The following is a 24,113-nucleotide window of genomic DNA, read 5'->3' on the forward strand; positions in this document are numbered from 1 at the left end:
AAGAGAAATTATTGGTGAGTTTAAGCCTGCTGGTCACTTTGCTGTTGAGTATGGCTCTGAAGCTACTTTAATGATATTGTTCTCATATGATTATATTTAGCATGTATGCTGCACTGGTTTAGTACGTCACAACATTGTTGTCGGTGAAGGACATTTGGAATCAAACCTTCCAGGCACTTCCACACCTTCCAAACACTTCAAGACCAGAATCCTCCTTTCAAGCCAGCTAGCTCTCGTCATGTGCTGCTGCTGTTGAATCTTGCGCAACATTCTCCTATTCATTTTCCCGCGGTCGCCGTCTGTCACGAACATCCGTGGAGCTCCATGTGCGGCAAACAGACGCCTCCTTCTGCGGAGATCATCGTCTCAGTAGAGACTGCTATGGGTATTTGCATCTGGGTTCCATGATCAACTGAAGGAAAAACACTATTGTACAAGAGCACATATGTGCAGAAACCTTGCGCAGTAAGTCAAAATGGCGTCAGCCATTAACAAAGGTTAAACATTGTGAAATATTTTTGAAAAGAAATGCAGCTTGGCAGCAGTTGCAGCTCTTGCCAGATAGTTTTGATATTTGTTCATATTCGAGTCCGAAAAGTCTCATTCGATGATCGCTTTCCACGGCCACTTCCCACTTCGAGTCACCACTAATTCGTGAACAGCCCTAGCTACCACTGAACTAACTTGTGACTGATGTCACCCACTAGGCCACGCCCCTTAATGGCACACATTAACACACGACTGTATAACAGTATGGGTATGTATATAACTGAGCTTAAAACACTTCACAAAACCAGTTTATATCTTTATTTGTCTTCTTAAAAATGTTTTTATATTTACTGTATAGTTTATAATATAGCGCTACCTTTCTTTTTAAAAAATGTAACCAAAAAAATGTTTTTTTTTTGTTGGGGGGCTGAAACTTATTCAAGGCATTTCAATTCATTTCAATGGAGAAAATTGATTTGATGTATGCAGAAATTGAGTTACGAGCTTGGTCACCGAATAAATGAAACTCCTAAGTCAAGGAACCACTGTACAGTACTTTGAAAAGGTTGACCAAAAACCTTGAAGGCTAGAGGAAGTGAGAGGGAGAGGAAACTTTTTTGTTTTTGTTTGGAACCAGTTTGTTGTCGGATGAAGGAAGTATTTGACGGAGAGAGGGCTATTGGGAAGTGCTGTGAAAAAGAAAAGTGAAGGGAGGGGAAGATGTCGGGAAAAAGGTTGGGCACATAAAGAGGTAGGAAAGAGTGATAAGACTGAAATTTTAAGACATGTGACCTCAAACTAAGATCCATAAAGGCATACAAAGAGAAGGGAATGGGTGGAGGTCTATTAGCAGGAAGTTTCTGCGTAAGCATTGGCTTGAGGAGATGGAATCTGGTATGGTGTTTTTGTTGTGGCTTAGCAGCCACCCTCTGCCTGCCCTTTAATGGGCACACATGGAGAACAACATTAGCTTTCTGGTTCTTTTGAAAAAACAAAACAAGGCAGTGCAAAGGGTGAATCAGCGGTGACACGGGTAAATCCCGACCCCCAATATAGCTTAATTCATGCTGCAGGGTATACACTGGATAGCTGTAGTCATAACAACTAGAAATTTGAAACACCTTGAACTGTATCCATGTGGCCTCCTTCCAGGCTCGGATGAAGGAGGGGAAATGCTTTCTCCTTGTAAGAAGCAGCGAGGATTGCTGCTGTTTCTAACTATTCCACACATTTTTGTTTATAATGGCTGGATTTGACTGTGACCAAAGATGAATGTGTGATTTTTCTATAGTTTTGTTTTTGTTTTGTTTAGTTTTTTTGTAAGGGATATGTCTCGAATGTCGGTTGGCTGAAGTGTGCGAAACGTGCCTAATTAAAGAGAAGGCAAAGACGACGACAGAAGGAACTCTCAGCAGGAGAGAAATTGGATGGCGGAACATGAAATGATTGAAAAATTGCATTAACAGAGCCCAGACAAAATAAACTTACTAAATGGGCTTCCCCAACATCGTGGTCAAGATACGGTTTTAGAATCAAGATCAAGGTGTTGTGCCAAAGGTGCAATATGAGAAACTGGACCCATTTGTCAAAGGCCACACCTGCTACCGTTTGGCTGACTTCATTTGTGTTCGATATTATTGTAAGGTAAAAGAAAGCATTAAATAGTATTCTTTTAATAAGCTGATACTTGTGTAAATATGTTATGATTAGTAAATAAAAATCCATCCAGCCATTTTCCTTACCGCTTATCCTCACTAGGGTCACGGGCGTCCACATAAAAAAAAAAACCCAATCGCACTCACATTCACGCCCACGGGCAATTTAAAGTCTTCAATTAACCTACCATGCATGTTTTTGGGAAACCAGAGTGCCCGGAGAAAACCCACCTAGGCACGGGGAGAACATGCAAACTCCACACAGGCGGGGCCGGGATTTGAACCCCGGTCCCCAGAACTGTGAGGCAGATGACCTCACAGTGCTAACCGGTCGGTCACTGTGTCGGCGGAAATAAAAATGTTAAACAAAATCATAAGCAGTCATTAAAATTACTGCATTTTTTTTGTTTTTATTGTGTGCTCTCATTTTGGGCACCAACTGCTAACTCATGTTAGCCGTTCCTAGGTGGGACTCAGAAATGATTATCAGTGCAAATCCTCCTCTTGCTGCAAATCAGAATGTTGCAACCATGTGGACCACTGTTGGTCACTACAGGGGTGGGAAAAGTTGTTAAATATAGTGACAATGTCAAGCTGGCAACGCTGAAGACACAAGTAGTTGCTCTTGCTTGCTTGTACCACCCACCCACATGCACAACAAAATAAAAGCACAACTTTCAAATAAAAAGCACTGCTTATTTTATGCTTTATTTTTTTTAGGGGTGCACGTAACAATTTTGATCTGGTGCTTAAAGGAGCACCAGAGGTTGTTGCTTGGTACTCATTTTTTTTACGGACTCACCGACCTCTGTGGATGTGCAAAACATGCAGTCACTGCTAACCACTTGTGCACCATCCTGCCTTGATAGAATACATTTTGGCAAAACAATTGCAAAAAGACAGCTATGTTGGCTTTTTACAAAAAGAAAAAAACCAAAACAATTGCCTGTTAATGAGACTCAGGGGTTGAATGGAGGGAGCGCTGTTGGATGACAGAAGCAAGATGCTGGAGCATGCCACAATTTATGACAGAAAATGGCTTTCATATGCTGCTGCTGACTCATAAATAGATTTCAAGATTTTGTTGGACCGTTCGCATGCTTGTAAAAGAAATAGACCTTATCCAGTGAGAGAGACGAAAGAGAAGCAAGAGCCAAACCTAAAGTTGTATGGTCAGAATTTGGATTCAGGCAAGGAATTAGAAAAGCACCAAGGATATCACAACATGGAACAAGAACTGAGAAGAATTTCCCCGTGGACATGAAAAGCTATCAATTCTCTGACTGAGTCATGAACAGTCATTTGATAATTACACCCGGATCTGGTTCTGGATTTAGCTCGTTATCAGCCCCTCTGCCTTCCTGTTGATTCCTGTAGGTACCATACAAGTAACAACAAGTGACATGGCTTCATGCTTGTTTGCCCCCCCCCCCAGGTTCAGGGCCTGTGTGACTTCCTTTGTGTGCAGAAGTAGATATACACAAGCCCTTGCCCTTTTCCTGTCTCCAAATAAACAGTTCAAAAACAGCCGCATGATGAAGGAGCCGCCTCATTTTTTTTTTTTTTCCCTCGTGTGTTCCATCTGTTACATAAGCACGAGTGTGCCGCTGCCTTCTTCATTGGACAGCTGTTCCATTTTGTCACAGTTCATTGATGTGAAGGCTAACAACAGGCGAGAAAATCAAGTGTCACATCGTGTCAATGCTCCTTTATTTGCCTGTTTAGCCTTACATCACATTTTTAGAAAAATGAAGAATATGCTCTTTTTGTGCTTTCTTGTCACTGAGGCAATCATGTCTATCAATGAATTTGTATATCTTTTTTTAATTTCTTGCTACCTCAGGAAAACAACATTTTGTCTGTTGTTGCAGAGTTCAGTGAACCCCGGCCTGCTCATGGCTGACTATTAATTTATTTCTGTACAACCTATCCTCAGCTATTCGCTGAAAACCTCTCCTATTTGATGTTTTTGTGCGTTTTCTGTAGTGCAAGATGGCACCAAAGCCTTTGTTAATAGGAAATTAGTAATTGGTGTCAAGGAAGTATGCTGAAGTGATACATATTGACTGAGGGACTAAGATTTTTGTATGTTGAGGAGGAGCTAAGTTTAGCCTGTTGTGTCAGCGGATGTTACGGAGCGTCTTCCCCGAATGAGCAGGTTTTCGCAGTGGCTATTAAAAAGCCCAAGCATCTGTAAGCAATTTGTTCTTAAGGATAATGTTGTACGATGAGTTTGAAATCAAACGTTTTGGCATCATAACCTGTGCTATATTTACAGTTTAAACTATGAATAGAGGCAATTTTGAACATTTCCAGAGGGCATCAATTACTGGTGTTTTACAGTTTGTAATGTATTTACAACCCCAATTCCAATGAAGTTGGGACATTGTGTTAAACATAAATAAAAACATAATACAATGATTTGAAAATCATGTTCAACCTATATTTAATTGAATACACTACAAAGACAATATATTTAATGTTCAAACTGATAAACTGTATTGTTTTTAGCAAATAATCATTAACTTAGAATTTTATGGCTGCAACACATTTAAAAAAAGCTGGGACAGGGTCATGTTTGCCACTGTGTTACATCACCTTTTCTTTTAACAACATTCAATAAACATTTGGGAACTGAGGACACTAATTGCTGAAGCTTTGTAGGTGGAATTATTTCCTATTCTTGCTTGATGTACAGCTTCAGCTGTTCAACAGTCTGGGGTCTCCGTTGTCGTATTTTACCCTTCATAAATGCGCCACAGATTTTCGATGGGAGACAGGTCTGAACTGCAGGCAGGCCAGTCTCGTACCTGCACACTTTTACGACGAAGCCACGCTGTTGTAAAACGTACAGAATGTGGTTTGGCATTGTCTTGCTGAAATAAGCAGGGGTGTCCATGAAAAAGAGTTTGCTTGGATGGCAACATATGTTTCTCCAAAACCTGTATGTATCTTTCAGCATTAATGGTCCCTTCACAGATGTGCAAGTTACCCATGCCATTGGCGCTAACACCGCCCCATACCATCACAGATGCTGGCTTTTGAACTTTGCATCCATAACAGTCCGGATGTTTCTTTTCCTCTTTGGCCCGGAGGACACAACGTCTACAATTTCCAAAAACAATTTAAAATGTGGACTCGTCGGACAACAGAACACTTTTCCACTCCATCTTAGATGAGCTCCGGCCCAGAGAAGCTGGCAGCGTTTCTGGGTGTTGCTTTTGCTTTGCATAGTAGAATTTCAAGTTGCACTTACGGATGTTGCGCCGAACTGTATTTATTGACATCGGTTTTCTGAAGTGTTCCTGAGCGCATGTGGTGATATCCTTTACACATTGATTCAATGTTGGTTTTCGGCCTTGCCGCTTACATCCAGTGATTTCTCCAGATTCTTTGAACCTTTTGATGATATTATGGACCGTAGATGATGAAATCCCTAAATTCCTTGCAATTGTACATTGAGGAACATTGTCCTTAAACAGTTCGACTATTTAGGGTTAGGGATTTCACTTGTTCACAAAGAGGTGAACCTCGCCCCATCTTTGCTTATGAATGACAATTCAGGGAAGCTCCTTTTATACCCAATCATGGCACCCACCTGTTCCCAATTACCCTGTTCATCTGTGGGATGTTCCAAACAGGTGTTTGATGAGCATTCCTCTACTTTCTCAGTCTTTTTTGCCACCTGTCCCAGATTTTTGGAACGTGTTGCAGCAATTAAATTCTAAGTTAATGATTATTTGCTAAAAACTATCAAGTTTATCAGTTTGAACATTAAATATCTTGTCTTTGTAGGGTATTCAATTAAATATAGGTTGAACATGATTTGCAAATCATTGTATTCTGTTTTTATTTATGTTTGACACAACGTCCCAACTTCATTGGAATTGGGGTTGTAGTTGATCACTTCTAAAATCACTGTTTGTTACCAGTGCAAGCTACTTAATAATCCAAATGTTCTGAAGCAAAATGAATGTGTCTGTTATTCACATGTGGGTTTCCTTGTATGTTTTAGGTGACCACAGCATGTGTTCCAGCTCCCACCAATGACCTGGTAAGTCTCTCTGATGTGCACGTAGTTTCCTCAAAAGCGTTCTGTATGCAGAATGACTGGAACCCTCTTTGGAACTCTTTCATAGTTCCCAGCTACAAAGCAGTGTATGGTTTTAAAAAACCATTGAATGCTTTTCTTCCCCAAATTCCTTCTGGGAAGCCGATCCCTCGGTCGGCTCAGTTTGAGCTCTGTTCGTTTCTCGCGCTCTGCAGGATTCCTGACCTGAAGACAAATGTTGATGTTGGTGAAGGAAGTAGTACTGTTTATCCATTAGAGAGTCTGTTTATTTAATTAAATCTCCTCTCTTTCCTCTGCACCCCCTCCTTCTGGCTTCTTTGCACTTCCTCCTCTTCCTCACCCCTTTCTAAACATCACTTACCCCTTCTTATTCTTATCCCTGAAATGCTGTTCTTTCTTTTAAACCTTGTTCTCCTTTCAATTCTGTCCTTTTGCTGTCATCTTTCCTCGTTTGCTTACAGCAGCGCAGAGGGACAGCTCCATCGCAAAACGCCCAACACCTGGTGAGCGCCTTCATCTTCTCCTCTTGTCTACATCCTGCAGAAATGGGCCACAGGGCAAGGATAGCTCAAGTGGTACTGAAATCCCAGTTCACCCATCATTGTGTCAATGAATGAATGAATTAACATCGTAAAATACCCATAAATGCATTGAATGGCAAAACATTCACCTTTTCACTTTGACAATTCCTCTGTTTCTCCCATTATCTTGAATATCTTGGAAATGTCAGCTGTACACTCATACTGTATATATACATGCCACGAGAATGGCAAACAGTAAAGCACTGGCCTTTTTTAGGGAATATACATATATCTGCACCTAATTATAAACTTGCAGTTATTGTAATATAGTCATTAAGATTCATATTAAGAAACAATATCTATTGTAGTCATTTACAGGGCAAGGAACCAGTATTTGGGGGCTTAAATTTAACGCCAAATACATAAGTACATAAGGCAATAGAACTATGTGACTTAATCCAGCCACTCAGTGAGTTATGGCAAGAATAATCTTGAAGAAGTGTATAAGTAAATTTTAACATAATGTAAGAAAGGAAGGAAACATTTTACAGTATTATGTATGTTACTTAAAACAAATTTCCCCTAGCTAATTAACTTAAACCTCCCAGTGTTAAAATTGTCAGTTACAGTATTTCAATAGTTGCTCTATAAACAATTACAAAAAAAAAAAACAACAACAACAACAAAACTAATCAGAGTCTGAATCTTTTTGCTGATACAAAATTGAACACATTCTTTCTTCCGCACTGTGGCAAGTAGCATTTACTTAGTCTTGCTAATCAACAAAAACGTAGTCCCTGGATAAAAAAAAATGTTTTGGATAATAAAAAGTATTGTTGTTCTATTTTTTTCTTATAATTATGTGAATGCTAAGCAAGTGAAGCATTTACATTAATTTTAACAGAACATTACAGAATGACGGCGGTGCGGTGGTCGACTGGTTAGCACATCTGCCTCACAGTTTTAAGGACCCGGGTTCAAATCCGCCATCGGCTATGTGGAGTTTGCATGTTCTCCCTTTCCCTGCGTGGGTTTTCTCCGGGTACTCTGGTTTACTCCCACATCCCAAAAACATGCATGGTGGGTTAATTGAAAACTCGAAACTGCCTATAGGTGTGAATGTGAGTGTGAATGGTTGTATATTTATATGTGCCCCGCGACTGGCTGGCAACCAGTTCAGGGTGTATCTTGCCTCTCACCCGAAGATTGCTGGGATAGGCTCCAGCGCTCCCCCGACCCTTGTGAAGATAAGCGGTACGGAAAATGAATGAATGAATGAATGAATTATAGAATCACCATTTCATAACAGATGTGGACTCTCAAACTATCAAAGAACAAAATACTGTATGGAGCTAATTCATGAGTAAAACATACATTTTATTATCATTTTAATTATTATTATTGTTATAAAAAAATGTTTTCTCAGTCTAAACACCAACAATATTGTATTGATTATCTTAAGAACATAACAGGGGATCATGGACAGAATCCAATCACATTGCACTTATGTGATGTGTATACCACTCCCCCATAATGTCATTTTTTTTTTTTTTGCATTGTATAAGTGATTTGTTACGGTGACCATTATAGTCCTCCTTATATAGTCCTCAATTATTTTATTTTTTTACTTTTGAGCTTGACAATATTATCAATTGGCATTCACTTGCCATTTCTTAGGAAACGGCAGTCCTTTTTTTTTTTTTTTTTTTTTTTTTATTGTATGTTTTAATGGTATTCTCTCTACAGGGCTCCACCAAGTCTTTGACTTACACCAAGCAGAGAAACACCCTGCCAAGGTAAAGGTCATCTCATTCTCCCATTTATGACCCAGTCCAATAGTTATTTCCTCCAAAGAGAGGAATGTCAGTCTGGGCTTTCTTCTGTTTGTGTCTTACTGTACTTTAATTACTTTTCTCTCAAATTGTCACGGGTCCTTCATTGTAGAGGGTTTGATTTCAGCACATGTTTCTTTTCCTGGACATGTTCATGCTTCCACATACAACCGTCAATAACCTTTACCCCACGCAGGAGCTTCAGTGTGGACCGCGTGATGGAGCGAGTGATGGAGCGCCATTACGACTTTGACCTCACTTATATCACAGAGAGGATCATCTCCGTCTTCTTCCCGCCCAAGCTGGAAGAGCAGCGGTACCGCCTCAACCTGAAGGAGGTGGCCGCCATGCTCAAGTCCAAGCATCAAGACAAGTTTTTGGTGAGGAAACTGCTGATGACTGTTTGTTTCTTATAGCACATCGTATCATATTCATACTGGACACGACATTAGGGAGGGGTGTCCCGTTCTGATGTTTGAGATCGGAAATCCGGTCCGATATCAGCAAAAAAAAAACCTGGTATCGGATCTACTGGATTTTAAGTCATTTATTAACACGCCAGTTGAATTTCACTTTAAAACTCAACACACATAACATAACAATTACACCTATTAAATGTTCAAATACATCACAGACTTTGTTTCTTTCTTCGCTTGTGTTCACAAAAATCGCTAGCTCAAAGCTAACACACAATGAATGAAAAACACTATTGACGAGCTAACAAAGATTAGCATCGAACTCGCCGCACTTATATCTCTCAAGTTGATGAATATTGGTACACAAACGCTGCATGAATACATACAAACTGGGAATATAACAATACTCTCAGGCATATATTCTTCAAACTGTGAAAAATGAGTTTTATTAACCATAATCGATCCCAACTTCTTCTCTTTCTTTGTTACTGCGTATCTCATTGCGTGCACAACACTGCCACTCAGAGGTCAAGACGCAGTTAGATTATGTAACCCATTGGTTAATAATAAATGGGTCAATATCACTTGATCAAGACTTTTCTAACATTCCATACTACAAAATAAATATGTATGATTCTTGCTGAAATTGGATCGGACCGACATCGGCATCTGCCAAAACTCAAGGCTGCAATAGCGGGATCAGATCGGAAGTGAAAAAGTTGAATCGGGACATCCCTAACATTAGGTACTTTACCAATACAATGATATCCTGCTATACAAGAGCTGAATAATATATTATGACTGTAGTTTGGAATTTTGATTGGGCACTGCACTGCATCACACTGAAAGGTAGTTCTTTTTTTTTTTTTTTTTTTGCTCACCTTATTTTGATAGATTAGAGCGAAAATATTAAAAAAAAAAGCATCTCAGCGGTATTATACAGTGCATAGGGTTAAATTAGTATTGCACTGATCAAGAAATTTTTTTCTGTTCCAGCTCCTCAATCTTTCTGAAAGGCGCCACGACATGAGCCGACTAAATCCAAAGGTGGCATTCATTATTGGCTGCGTTTTTCCCAAACATTTCATTAAATCTCTTCCGATCACATGATTCTTTCCTCCGCCTGTGTCCATCATTAGGTTCACGACTTTGGCTGGCCCGACCTCCACGCCCCGCCGCTGGACAAGATATGCGCCATATGTAAAGCCATGGAGACGTGGTTGACATCTGACCCCCAACACGTGGTGGTCCTGCACTGCAAGGTCAGAGTTCATGGGTCCACAGTTTTTTTGTTTTTTTCAGACAGATGTAGGTATTTCCCAGGGTTGAAAACGCTCAGATGTAAGAAAATACAGTAGGAGAAAATCAATGGAGGCGCAAAACATTTCCAAATAATGAATAGGATCATCCTTCTGCATAGTTACATGGAAGTAAGGTTGATGTATTAAAAGCTGTAGCCAGGAAGTTGGACACAAACAAACACGTTTATGTTAAACCTGTGCATACCACCATGTAGAGATTGTAACATTTGAGTAGAGAAATGTTAACTTTCCCACTGCTTTGAAGACTAGCAGACAACAAGGGTGACCAAGCACTAAGCAGCTTGACTGGATGGTAATGGTTTTGGTCAGGGAGAATTTAAATCCTGAAACCAGACTACATCTGTGGTGTGCTGACGTTCCACAGCCACATGTATTCTGTCCCAGCTGTAATTCCCGCTAAAGACGAGAGTAAACACGTTCTTTGGGCAATGAAGAGCCCTTCACTGAGAGGCGCACTGCCCAAAAAGCTTTAATTTGTGAATGTCTCCTTCCTGCTATCTGGAGGGGTCACATTAGGAATTTGATGCTGGAATGTTCTTGGAATGCTTCTGGATGTTTGGAAGAAAACATCATGGCGTGAGAGCTTGATAATTTGAGCTCGTTCATTCTAGTATGTGTGTATGTGCAAATGTAAAAATGGTCAAATCTCTTACAATCCATATAAAAAAAAATATAAAATATATTATTAAATATATAAAAATGTTTTACATTGTCGCTGGTCTTCATCCTGCAGGGTAACAAAGGAAAAACAGGGGTGATCATTGCAGCCTACATGCACTATAGCAAGATCTCAGCAGGGTGAGTGTTTTAAACATCAAGCATCACGTTTGCTCTGTATTTGATTTAACCCAGTCAAATAATTACAAAAAGATAATTATTTTGTTGGCAGCAAGGTAGCCCAGTGTTTAGCATATCTGCCTCACTGTTCTGAAGTTCGAGGTTCGAATCTCATCCTCCATGTGTGGATTTTGCACGCTCTCCCTGTACTTAAATAGGTTTTCTCCGGGACTTCCTCCAACATCCCAAAAACGTACCTTAGGTTCATTGAAGACCTGAAATTGACCTTTGTGTAAATCTGAGTGTGAATACTTGTTGGTCTATGTGCCCTGCAATTGACTGGCAACCAGTCCGGGGTGTGCACCGCCTATTGCCCAAAGTCAGCTGGGATAGACTCCAGCTCACCTGTGACCCTAATGAGCGTAAGTGGTAACGAAAGAGAGTGGATGGATGGATTTAATTTGTTCAGATTTTGAATAGAAATGCAAATAATCTGTTTATCCCATCATAAAACCTTCATCAGCTGGACAGGTAATTTATTAATGAACATTTTAGCATTTATAACTGTCACACAAGGGTAAAAATAAGTTAATATTGAGACAACCCATAACTTGAATAATAAAAAACGATGGCGAAATTTATAGGTCATTTGCCTTACGCATGTAATTCCTTCCTCAATGTGCAGGAATATACTATATAATTTCAATTCTGACTTTCCTGAAAAAATGAATTAAGACTTGTGGATTTAGCACAGAAATACTGGAATTCTGTGGCCAGTGTCAGCTGTATCCTCTCCATGTCATTTCTGGCATGGAGCGAGTCTCGTGTGAGATCCATCGTGGAAATTTTCTGCTGAAAGCACGTGTGTGTGCGTATGTGTGTGTGTGTGTGTGAGAGTGATTGTGTGTGTTTGTGGTTGCATGTGCACTTGCATTTCTGAGCAGGGCGGACCAGGCTCTCAGTACTCTGGCCATGAGGAAGTTTTGTGAAGATAAGCTGTCCACTTCCCTCCAGCCATCCCAAAACAGGTAATCCAGGGTGAATCAGAGAGGAGTGTATATGTGTGTGTTTTTGGGGGTGGTGGGGGGGGCATGGCAAACAGGATGGGATGAAGGTGAAGGGGTTTGGGTGAGCCTACCTCTATTCTATTCTTTGTTCCGTGGCTCCCATTGTATGATTTAAAATATTATAATCGTTGATGATTTAAAATTTGATAATAGTTGACAAATTGTTTTCACTCTCCAACTCTCGATTCCCGTGAGCTCTTTCACTCATGCAAATATGTTTTACATCTCTCTCAGGTATATCTATTACTTTGGGGGTCTTCTGTCAGGAGCCATCAAGATGAACAGCAGCCCACTTTTCCTCCACCAAGTTCTAATCCCATCACTCCCCAACTTCCAAGGGGAAGGAGGTTTGTGTTTACTAGCATTGGTTAATTTAATTGACAATCCTGCGATAACTATGACAAGAGAGATTGTGAGCCCGGTTGAACGTCAGTGACCTATAGCCTCACATAGGGGGTTCTGGATGTCTTCACTATCACAGAAATGTCTTCCTTGAAGAAGTGTTATGGACCATGTGTCTCAATACTTTTGTCACCAAGTTAGCAACTAAACTATTTGGAGTCTGCTGAAAACAATGTGGCTCACGAGTTTGTCAGATCTATGCAGTCTGACAAAATGCACAATGGTAACACGTGGTGTGTGGGACTGATGCCTCTACAGGTCTCTGTGCTGAATCCTAGCAATGTGAACCATTTACACTGTCATAGTTGGTCACATTCAGCACGCCACCCTCACAATCACAAGTGTGTTTATCTTTAATATAATGATGGACTCCATCAGGATGGAAGGATGGCAGTCAGCACATTCCTCTGACTTTATGATGATCATAAGTACGCCTTCTGTCTAAATGTCTCTACAGGTTACTACCCCTTCCTGAAGATCTACCAGTCAATGCAGTTGGTCTACACTTCAGGCATATAGTGAGTCTCTTGGCAATAAATAATGTGTATGACTAGACTTATCTCATTATATTAAAATCTCTGTCTCCAACTGTATTCCTGCTGACTATTCTAGTCCTTCCACTGCTGTTCGATGCTAAAATCAATCAAACTCATTATTTTTGTTCTGTGATTATTTTGCGGCTGTGCCCCACCAGATTCAGTAGATGTTCTTTTTTTTTAGTACAAACCTTACATGTACAGTAATTTTTCCTTCTTCCAGTAACTGGCTAGGGGCATCAGGTGTCTATTATGGATAAGGCATTTATTTGTATACTATGAATATAGTAAAGTAAGTCTCGACCAGCAACCTGTGTCACCTCCTATTTTTACCCCCCGAGTACCACGCATCCTGAGGGTGATAAAATGAGACACCTATTTTATATGGGGTGTTTATTTATTCAATTCGACAATGCTGTGGTTGGCTTGGACACTGGGAGGGGCGCAAATTGAGTTGGGGAACATGCCTGTCCTTCATTAATTGTGTGGGGCTGTTTGTTTTTATTGTTATTTAATTGCACCCCCAATTTCTGTTTTACAACATTAGGCTCACCATTTTGTTCACATTAAAAAAACAGCCCCACTGCCTTTCAAGATCAATATAATGCAAAAAACAAAAAAACAAACAAACAAAAGCAGTCTGCCAGATTAGTCGCAAATCCATTGTTTTCTTTCCCCATATTGGGCCACAAAGTCTGTCTTGTACCTTTCTTTAGTCATGTGTTTTGCTCTATGTTTGGTCTATAGTGACCTTCAAGGAAGCGGGGGAAGGCGCCTATGCGTGACCATCGAACCAGCACTACTGCTTAAAGGTGACATCATGGTGAGTTCACACTGAAAGGAAATGACAGAGAAGCCCAGATCAGGTTAATATCGTGACAATATCCGAAACAAACATTTACAAAATAGGGTGGTCCACTGCCAATGTATATATAAAAAAAGTAGTCGGAATCCAAACAGACCATGCCAAACTTAATTGGTTCTTCCTAGAGTCATGCAATACTGTATTCCCACCTCAGAAGTCTTTGGTACGTTCTTTTGGCAGTAAATAAGTCACTCTAATTGTTCTACCCAAATGCCATTTTCAACAAGAAATTCTGTCTAACTAGCATTTCTCATTCTAGCCAAAATTTGAATATAATATGGTATAATAGCGAAATAATACAACTCCAATTCCAATGAAGTTGCGACGTTGTGTTAAACATAAATAAAAACAGAATACAATGATTTGCAAATCATGTTCAACCTATGTTTAATTGAATACACTACAAAGACAAGATATTTAATACTCAAACTTTATTGTTTTTAGCAAATAATCATTAACTTAGAATGTTATGGCTGCAACACGTTCCATAAAAGCTGGGACAGGGTCATGTTTACCACTGTGTTACATCACCTTTTCTTTTAACAACATTCGATAAACGTTTGGGAACTGAGGAGACTAATTGTAGAAGCTTTGTAGGTGGAATTCTTTCCCATTCTTGCTTGATGTACAGCTTCAGCTGTTCAACAGTCCGGGGTCTCCGTTGTCGTATTTTACGCTTCATAATGCGCCACACATTTTCAATGAGAGACAGGTCTGGACTGCAGGAAGGCCAGTCTAGTACCCGCACTCTTTTACTACGAAGCCACGCTGTTGTAACACGTGCAGAATGTGGTTTGGCATTGTCTTGCTGAAATAAGCAGGGGCATCCATGAAAAAGATGTTGCTTGGATGGCAGCATATGTTTCTCCAAAACCTGTATGTACCTTTCAGCATGAATGGTGCCTTCACAGATGTGTAAGTTACCCATGCCATTGGCGCTAACACAGCCCCATACCATCACAGATGCTGGCTTTTGAACTTTGCGTCCATAACAGTCCGGCTGGTTCTTTTCCTCTTTGGCCCGGAGAACACGACATTCACATCAATGTGTAAAGGATATCACCACATGAGCTCGGGAACACTTCAGAAAACCAATGTCGGTAAATACATTTCGGCGCTACATCCGTAAGTGCAACTTGAAACTCTACTATGCAAAGCAAAAGCAACACCCAGAAACGCTGCCGGCTTCTCTGGGTCTGAGCTCATCTAAGATGGACTGATGCAAAGCGGAAAAGTGTTCTGTGGTCCGACGAGTCCACATTTCAAATGTATTTTGGAAATTGTCCAAAGAGGAAAAGAACCATCCGGACTGTTATGTTATCCGGACGCAAAGTTCAAAAGCCAGCATCTGTGATGGTATGGGGCTGTGTTAGTGCCAATGGCATGGGTAACTTACACATCTGTGAAGGCACCATTAATGCTGAAAGGTACATACAGGTTTTGGAGAAACATATGCTGCCATCCAAGCAATGTCTTTTTCATGGATGCCCCTGCTTATTTCAGCAAGACAGTGCCAAACCAAATTCTGCATGTGTTACAACAGCGCGGCTTTGTAGTAAAAGAGTGCGGGTACGAGACTGGCCTGCCTGCAGTCCAGACCTGTCTCCCATTGAAAATGTGTGGCGCATTATGACGGGTAAAATATGACAACGGAGACCCCGGACTGTTGAACAGCTGAAGCTGTACATCAAGCAAGAATGGGAAATAATTCTACCTACAAAGCTTCAACAATTAGTGTCTTCAGTTCCCAAACGTTTATTGAATGTTGTTAAAAGAAAACGTGATGTAACACAGTGGTAAACATGACCCTGTCCCAGCTTTTCTGGAACGTGTTGCAGCCATAAAATTCTAAGTTAATGATTATTTGCTAAAAACAATAAAGTTGATCAGTTTGAACATTAAATATATTGTCTTTGTAGTGTATTCAATTAAATATAGGTTGAACATGATTTGCAAATCATTGTATTCGGTTTTTATTTATTTTTAACACAATGTCCCAGCACACACAATGTCCCAACACACACAATGTGTTCATTGGAATTGGGGTTGTATAATATACTGTCATAATGTAGCTGGAGACTAATACTGGTTAATGCATCACAGCATGTCATATCAATGCCCACATATCACACAAATATGCCCCCCATCACTTTTTTTTGCCTGTGACCTCATTGATATTGAAATTGATATTTCAGGTTTTGAAATTTTTATTTATGGATATTATATTCTTTTGGAAAAAAAGCTTCTCCACCTGACTTAATTCATTAAGTGTGCTGCAAAAAATAACCCTGAAAAGAAACAAAAGCAAATACCACCCCTGAGTTTTGTTGTGATCAAATCAGGCATAAAACAGATTTATGTGTGTGCTTTGTCTTTATTGGGGAAGTGTATAAGATTGCATTTTTTGACCATGACCAGGAGGCCTACTGTACTTTTATGCGTCTGCCTCACTCTATGCTGCTCCCTGCAGGTCAAATGTTACCACAGACGAGCCCACAGTGCTGACAGGGACAATGTGTTCAGGCTGCAGTTCCACACTTGCACCATCCATGGATTCCAGCTGTGGTTCGGTAAAGGAGAATTGGACGAGGCTTGTACAGGTATGTTTACAGTATATGAGATGGGCAAATTACTCAGAACTGATACAGCTTTTGTATTGGATTTGATTGTTTATTCGTGGTTAAATGATACAAATGCATATCCGTCCCCAGGGTTTAAAAAAAAATACATGGCTTCCTTTGCAAATATTTTAAATTGTGTTTTTATAGGACTGTATTATTTTAACATACATTTCTACCAGCATATGGTACAGTTTGGATTCATAATACATCTTAATCCCCATCGATCCATCCATCCTCTGTACTTCTTATCCAGTTCAGGGTCGCAGGGATATGGAGCCCATCCCAGCTGACATTGGGCAAAAGGCAGACCGCACCCTCCACTAGTCACCAGTCAGTCACAGGGTAGATATAGAGACAGATTACCATTCACAATCACATTTACACTGTCACTGAGTCACTGAAGTCAGACGAATGTACCACGACACCAACAGTGACTTTAGCCTCTGTAAATCTCTGTAATACAAATTAATCTTTTGGTACACTGAAAATACTGTGAGAGGATCCTTTATTCGTGTAATTAGTGTTTATTTTATACATCTACTGTATACATAGATCATTTTACACTTGAGACTATGTGAGTCCCAGGATGCACATGTCATGGAAATAGTGAGTCCCATCCCGGAAACAATTAGTCCTTTCAACTTATCATCACGGAATACAGATAGAGTAATCCTACGCTATATCATGGTTCTTGCTTCACGGTGCTGCTATATTGCAGATTTCTATCACAGGTGTTACTTTATTTTTTTATACTGTTTGTACAATATTTTTGTGGTATCCATTGATCTTTTTTTCTATCCGTACATTATGTGTTTAGGCCTGTCAGGATAGCACATTTTTTTAGGAAAATATATTTTCCACAGAACTATCACGACAAACAATAGTATCGTTGATGTTTTGTATGCCACTGATACAGCGGCTGAAGTAAGTATTTAATAGGTGTGTAACAGTGTGTAAAAATGTGAAATGACACAACGAAAAAGTATTGAACACATGAAGAAACAGAGGTGGGCATGGAAAAGGCTTGGAAAGCCAGACAACACCTAAAATCTATCAATAATCAAACAGCAATCCAGTCCTTTTTCAGTGGAAATAAATATCAGATGGTTCAGTCCTAATTGATGGCCTACAAAAAGGTCTCATTGCCAAGGTGTGTGTCAAGACATCTCATGATGGGTAAGAGCAGAGAGCTGTCTCAAGACTATCGAAAAGTAATTGTTGCGAAACATAACGATGGCATTGGTTATAGGCGCATATTTAAGCTTCTGAACGTTCCAGTGAGCACGGTTGGGGCCATAATACGTAAGCGGAAAGCCAATCATACCACCATAACTTTACCTCGATCAGGTTCTCCTCACAAGATTTCTGACAGAGGAGTGCAAAGAATAATCAGAATAGTTGTCCAAGAGCCAAGGACCACCTGCGGAGAGCTTCAAAAATACCTGGAATAAGCAGGTACTGTTGTCACAATGAAAACAGTGAGTAATATACTTCGCCACCATAGCCTGTATGCACGCTCACCACGCAAGACCCCATTGCTGAAAAAAAAAACATGTCCAAGCTCGTTTAAAGTTTGCTAAACAACATTTGGACAAGCCAGAATGCTGTGAGAATATAGTCTGGTCGGATGAGAGCGAAATTGAACTGTGTGGATCCCATAATGCACACCACATTTGGAGGAGAAATGGCACTGCACATCACCCTAAAAACACCATACCAACAGTCAAGTTCGGTGGTGGAAACACGACGGTGTGGGGCTGCTTTTCAGCAAATGGTACTGGTAAACTTCACATTATTGAAGGAAGGATGAATGGGCAAATGTACAGAGACATTCTTGACAAAAATCTGCTGCCATCTACGAGGATGATGAAAATGAAATGAGGGTGGACATTTCAGCAGGATAATGCTCGAAAACTTACTGCCAAGGAAACGCAATTGGAAAAAAAAATAAAGCTGCTAGACTGGCCCAGCCAATCACCTGACTTGAATCCAATCAAAATCTATGGAAAGAACTGAAACTCAAGATCCATCAAAGAAGCCCACGGACCCTTCAAGATTTGAAGACTGCTTGTGTGGAGGAATGGGCCAAAATCACACCAGAGCAATGCATGCGACTAGTTTCTCCATACAGGAGGCGTCTTGAACCTGTCATTGCGAACAAAGGCTTTTGTACAAAGTGTTAAGTAAATACTAGTTGGCGTGTTCAATACTATTTCCCTGTGTCATTTCACCTTATTACACACAACTTAATTTCTGATCTTATCAGAAAAAATATCATTATCTGATTTCTACTTTCTTTGTATGTATGGATTACTTGGGTTGTTCCCAACATCTAGTGAAATTTTCAGGTCAATAGCACCTTTGGAAATATATTTAATGAGTGATGTGTGAAATACTTATTTCAGCTGCAGTATAATGATATCAGATCATAATAATTAAAGTACATCCTTTTTAAGAACAATTCACTTTTAATTCTAATTCTAGGAATAAAGAATATTGACTTTGTAATGCAGAACAACAAATAAAATATCTTCGATAAACTAAAATAGACTCAGGCTCTGTTCACAAAAATTGCACTTCAACAAATTAAAATTTGGCACAGAGGTATAAACAGTCATTAATGGCTTAGGCAATATACTGCCAGTCAAGTTTCCAGTTGGTTAAGAAAAAGTGCCAAATAGCAACATTAATAACAACACAATTAGATCAAAGCAACCTGTTTTGATTCAATATGTGTACTAGTTTTAAAAGTCTCCAGCCTTTCTTTAAAAGCTGCTTTGTCAACATGTTTATTGCCTACATCTCTTACAATAGTAACGCTATACTGCATGTAATGTGAGCATACGTGCGCCATATTCACGTTTGTATTCGCATTGTTGGGCAAAGGGTTCCATAATTGCAAGCTTACGGGAAATGGGAAATGTCCCACCGTGTTTTTTAGTCCCAGCTGAAGAAATTGGGTGAAATGGATTTTGCCATTGAGGTTTTAAGTTGTGTTGTCTTTGTTGTGACTTCTTACAAATTCGACATACCAGCTCGTTGGTGTTAGCGTGATTCAGGAACGTTCATCTGGCTTGAATCCAAAATGTTCCCACATCGTTGTGGTGGCATTAGGCTCTGGGACTAACTCAATTCATGCCCCTGAATTTTCGGTAACTGCAGCTATCGGCTCACCATCAGAAAACTTAGCTTTGTGTACGCAACGCCTGCGTTTCAAACGCACACCTACGCGCACACACACGCACACAGCCAATCAGACAGAGGGTCCCCGCTCTTCACTATCTCTGTTGGTTTAGAAACCACGATGAAACCCATCTTGTGTCTGCTTTCAAGTCGTGGAAGTCTTTTTTTCTTCCTGAAATGACTGGGCACCTGTATGCATCCACTGTTTCTTTTTAAAATGTATTTATTTCTTTTTTTTTTTTCACCATTCAGAAATTAGGGCGCATATGCGACCAAATTAGTCCTGTTTCATCCCCCAAAAATTTCATATGCTGGATTTCCAGTGGCGGCACGGTGGGTGAGCTGGTTAGAGCGTCAGCCTCACAGTTCTGAGGACCGGGGTTCAATCCCCGGCCCCGTCTGTGTGGAGTTTGCATGTTCTCCCCGTGCCTGCGTAGATTTTCTCCGGGCACTCCGGTTTCCTTCCACATCCCAAAAACATGCATGGTAGGTTAATTGACGACTCTAAATTGCCCGTAGGTGTGAATGCGAGAGCGAATGGTTGTTTGTTTGTATGTGCCCTGGGATTGGCTGGCAACCAGTTCAGGGTGTACCCTGCCTCCTGCTCGATGATAGCTGGGATAGGCTCCAGCACGCCCGCGACCCTCGTGAGGAGAAGCAGCTCAGAAAATTGATGGATTTCCAGCATCATGCCAGAGTACTAAGACCTGCGTCCGAAAACGCAGATTGATCATACTTTATGAGTCCCGCTAATTTTTGTGTTGTCTCAGACACAGGACGCACATCAAACAAGATTCCTGTGTATATATATGTATATTTGTTTTATATTTGTTTATGGGTGCTTAAAAAGTGTTTAGCACATCCTCCTTACAATTCAGAGTTGTGGGTTCGAATCTGGGTCGCGACCTTGCTGTGTGGCGTTTGCATGTGCTTTCCGTGCTTGTGTGGGGTTTCCCTGGGTACTCTGGTTTCCTCCCACATTCCAAAAACACGCATGTTCGGTTAATTCAAGACTCCAAAGGAACCTTAGGTGTGATTGTGAATGTGTATGGCTGTCTGTATGTTCCATGGGAATGGCTGCCGAGCAATCCAGGCAGGGTGTAGCATGCCTCTAAAGTCACCTGGGATTGGCTCCCGCACACCTGTGATCCTAGTGAGGATTAGCGATGTAGAAGATGGATGGATGGATATTTGTTTCTGTTTCTAATTACATCATTTCCAGCCTGGATCTGTTTTTCATGGAACACAAAATGTGTGATACTGAGAAATTGTTTGGTAGTTTTGGAACCCAAGTCATTAAAGAAGCATCACAGATGTACTTAAGTGTTTTTATGTAACTGAGAACACCTCTGTGGAAGATATAGTCCATACTAGGGGAAACAATTGCATTATATGTCCATACAACAATGTTGACCAACATTGTTAGTCTCATGAGTAGATTAGATTTTCCACAAATTGCTATAACGTCCAGATGTGAATAAATAATCTTCATAGTCTTTAAGGCTCTACCTTAGTATTCATCCATGTATTTCCTTTGTTCCCCCAAGATGAACGTTTTCCATCCGATGCCACTGTGGAGTTTGTCTTTTCCACTGGACCTGAGAAGATCAAAGGTCGGTGCACTCTCGTTAACATGATAATCTTCAATTCATCTCTGACTCAGGATCAGACAAGACAAACTAAGGTTAAAGCCAAAGGATTGTTTTAAAAATATTAGTAAACCATTAGTTTTATGCCAAACATCGTCAAGCTCAGCTGACAAAAAAAAAAAACCAAAAATGCTTACCCCCCAAACCAGACCACATCAAAAGGTTTTCCAGTTCGTCTTCATGCTGAATTATTGTTTGTTGTCATTGTTGCCTGCTGTTCAGTTCAGCTCTCCATGGTAACATTTGGAATGATAAATTAGAACCTGGTTGATTTTTCTACTGCGGGGTGGGGATTGCTTCGTCAATAGATGTGTAAACAGTGGGACATTATGGCAATATAAATAGTTATAGACATTATGGCAGTGTAACCAAGGAACAACAATACAACAATGTAACAACAAGGACAGCAACCATTTGATATTGTTTTAATCAGTGGATGGCAGCCAGATAAGGATCACCTCTATTGGTTCATGACCAAAGAGTATTGATGTTGAATCACTTATTTTGGAAGTCTTCAGAACTTTTGAAAATGGAAATTAGGGAAGGACTTGATGTGATCCGAGCTCTTTGCTGGAATAGTTATCCACTGTCCATTTTCCAAATGTTACTTACTGCAGATGGCAAAATGTGTACTGACCCAGATTTTACATCGCTCTACAGGTCGTGAGTACCACAAAAATGACCCAGCTGTCACAGTTGATTACAACACTGCTGACCCTGTAGTTCGCTGGGATTCTTACGAGAACTTCAACCAGCGATACCAAGACAGTCTTGAAGGTAATATATCATTATGTTTTAGTACCAGTTTAAAGGGCTACTACTACTGAATGGTGAGAGATTATGCCAGTGTGCCGTATAATAGTGAAAGACATTCAAGTTTATAATTACTGTAAATTCATAGTATGTTAAGATCAATCAATCAACCAAGGTTCTGAGAAGACCAACTTTCAGTTCTTAGAAGACTGATTTTCAGTTCTTTTTGAACAACTACCTGTTCTCTAACAAAGAGCCAATATCCCTGAGTTTTTGTAAGTAGTGTATATATTAAACAAGTGCTGTGTTTTTGCCACAGATATTGCCCACACAAGAGGTCCTCTTGATGGCAGTCTCTATGCGCAGATAAAGAAGCGCCGGGGCCCATGTTCTGGTTCTCTTTCTTCAACCAATGGTAGCAGCCCTGGAGCAGATGATGGACCCGACCAATTCCCCCCTCACCGCTCTGACTCTGCCCTTTCAGCAAATTCTAGCCCTTTTAACCAATCATCTATCCATCCTGACCACCATGAGGAGCCATTACGTCCACCACCTCCAACAAGGCAAGAACGAGAGGAACTTGAGCGTCTTCTTGGAGGCATAGAGGGAGGCAGGGATGCAGAACGAGAGACGGCCATTTTGGATGATGGCGATTCGTCTCCTTCGGAACGGACAGGGACGCTGAGGCTAAGCCGGTCCTGTTCCTGCCGAGATGGATACCGGTCTCAGCGCTGTGCAGAACCTGGATGCGACCGCACCCTCCTAATGCCAAATGGTTACTGCCTTGATCGAGCACCTGGTACCAATGGGCACCACGGGGCGACTCCTTCTCCAATCCCCAATTCAGCTGCTCCCCCCTCGCACATGGACCTGTGCCAGCACTATAGTTCAAACCCCCACCAGTCTCTCCCACCACCAGACCTCGTGTGGGATCGCCAGAGCAACCAGCAACACATCCTGCACCGCTCCTGTTTGGAAGCTACCTCCTCACGTCATCTCTGCCCCTACCCTTCGCTTGACCCCCACAGCAATCCTCATCACTATCCTCTGTCTGCACCAGCTCACCTCTGCTGCCGAGAGGATGACTACAGTCCCTACCATTTTCCTCCTCTGCCTCACAGCCACCACCATCCCCACCCTCACCACCAGAAGTCCTCCGCCAGCCCACCCTACCAAGAAGTAATACTAATGGATGGTTTGCCGACCTCTGGCTGCTCTTGCAGGGATTGCGGCATCCGGAGAGAAGAAGCAGCAGCACCCTATCACAGCCTGAGGCTTGATCGGGGCAACGGCTTTCACTGGGACAGAGAGGCAGAGCTTCAACAGAGGGAGGTGGGGCTACGAAGAACCAGGGAGGCAGAGTTAGCCCGAGGGGCCTCGGACAGGCACTGGGAGAAGCGTGGCCGAGAGTTTTCCCTCCCCTGGAAGCGAGACAGAGAGGCGGAGCTCCAGTGGGAGAGGGAGAGAGAAGCAGAATATTGGCACAAGAGGGACACCATGGCCTCCTATGGGCCACAGGGTCACAATCTTCCCTCCTTCAACTTCGACCCCTTGCCTCCATGTCACGCTGCCTTTCCAGAAGCATCGCGGTCCCACGTTCATTCGCATCTTGACCTCAAGTATAGCAGCAGTAGCAGTGGCTACCAAACACCCCGGCAGGTGTGCCCGTGCTCGCCTTACCAGCCGTCACCGTCTGAGAGCAGGGGCTATGCCTCAGGCTACCAGTCTGAGTCCACTTCGCCATTGCCACCTGCGTCCTCCATGGTGGGGCCCTGCAGCCATAGCAATGGGTCAGCTGAGCATAATCACAGCCACCACTGTCACCATCCAGACATGCAACAATCATACCGCTCTGACTCACGCACTGGTGAGACATGGACAGCATGCTATTCATTCACATTCATGTCTTTTATTGCCGTTTTATTTATCCCAACTGATGAATTTTCAATTATT

General features: G+C 41.3%; 1 protein-coding gene across 10 annotated transcripts in view; it reads left to right on the plus strand.

The window, feature by feature from the left end:
- Nucleotides 1-24,113, plus strand: part of LOC133404675 (tensin-2-like) — a 71,534-nt gene that overhangs the window by 29,981 nt on the left and 17,440 nt on the right. For 5 of the 10 annotated variants that reach the window (XM_061680771.1, XM_061680802.1, XM_061680786.1 and 2 more), the window contains 15 exons: nucleotides 6,160-6,198; nucleotides 6,678-6,791; nucleotides 8,484-8,533; nucleotides 8,766-8,949; nucleotides 9,982-10,032; nucleotides 10,125-10,247; nucleotides 11,041-11,105; nucleotides 12,029-12,112; nucleotides 12,386-12,498; nucleotides 13,011-13,071; nucleotides 13,837-13,912; nucleotides 16,425-16,554; nucleotides 21,306-21,371; nucleotides 22,068-22,184; nucleotides 22,480-24,027. In XM_061680771.1, coding sequence (XP_061536755.1) covers nucleotides 6,160-6,198; nucleotides 6,678-6,791; nucleotides 8,484-8,533; nucleotides 8,766-8,949; nucleotides 9,982-10,032; nucleotides 10,125-10,247; nucleotides 11,041-11,105; nucleotides 12,029-12,112; nucleotides 12,386-12,498; nucleotides 13,011-13,071; nucleotides 13,837-13,912; nucleotides 16,425-16,554; nucleotides 21,306-21,371; nucleotides 22,068-22,184; nucleotides 22,480-24,027 — 2,821 coding nt within the window. The remainder of the gene's footprint in view (nucleotides 1-6,159; nucleotides 6,199-6,677; nucleotides 6,792-8,483; nucleotides 8,534-8,765; nucleotides 8,950-9,981; nucleotides 10,033-10,124; nucleotides 10,248-11,040; nucleotides 11,106-12,028; nucleotides 12,113-12,385; nucleotides 12,499-13,010; nucleotides 13,072-13,836; nucleotides 13,913-16,424; nucleotides 16,555-21,305; nucleotides 21,372-22,067; nucleotides 22,185-22,479; nucleotides 24,028-24,113) is intronic. The other 5 variants (XM_061680810.1, XM_061680819.1, XM_061680828.1 and 2 more) reach the window with 3 other exon arrangements.

The sequence above is a fragment of the Phycodurus eques genome, chromosome 1, assembly GCF_024500275.1.
Source record: "Phycodurus eques isolate BA_2022a chromosome 1, UOR_Pequ_1.1, whole genome shotgun sequence".
Classification (NCBI taxonomy): domain Eukaryota; kingdom Metazoa; phylum Chordata; class Actinopteri; order Syngnathiformes; family Syngnathidae; genus Phycodurus; species Phycodurus eques.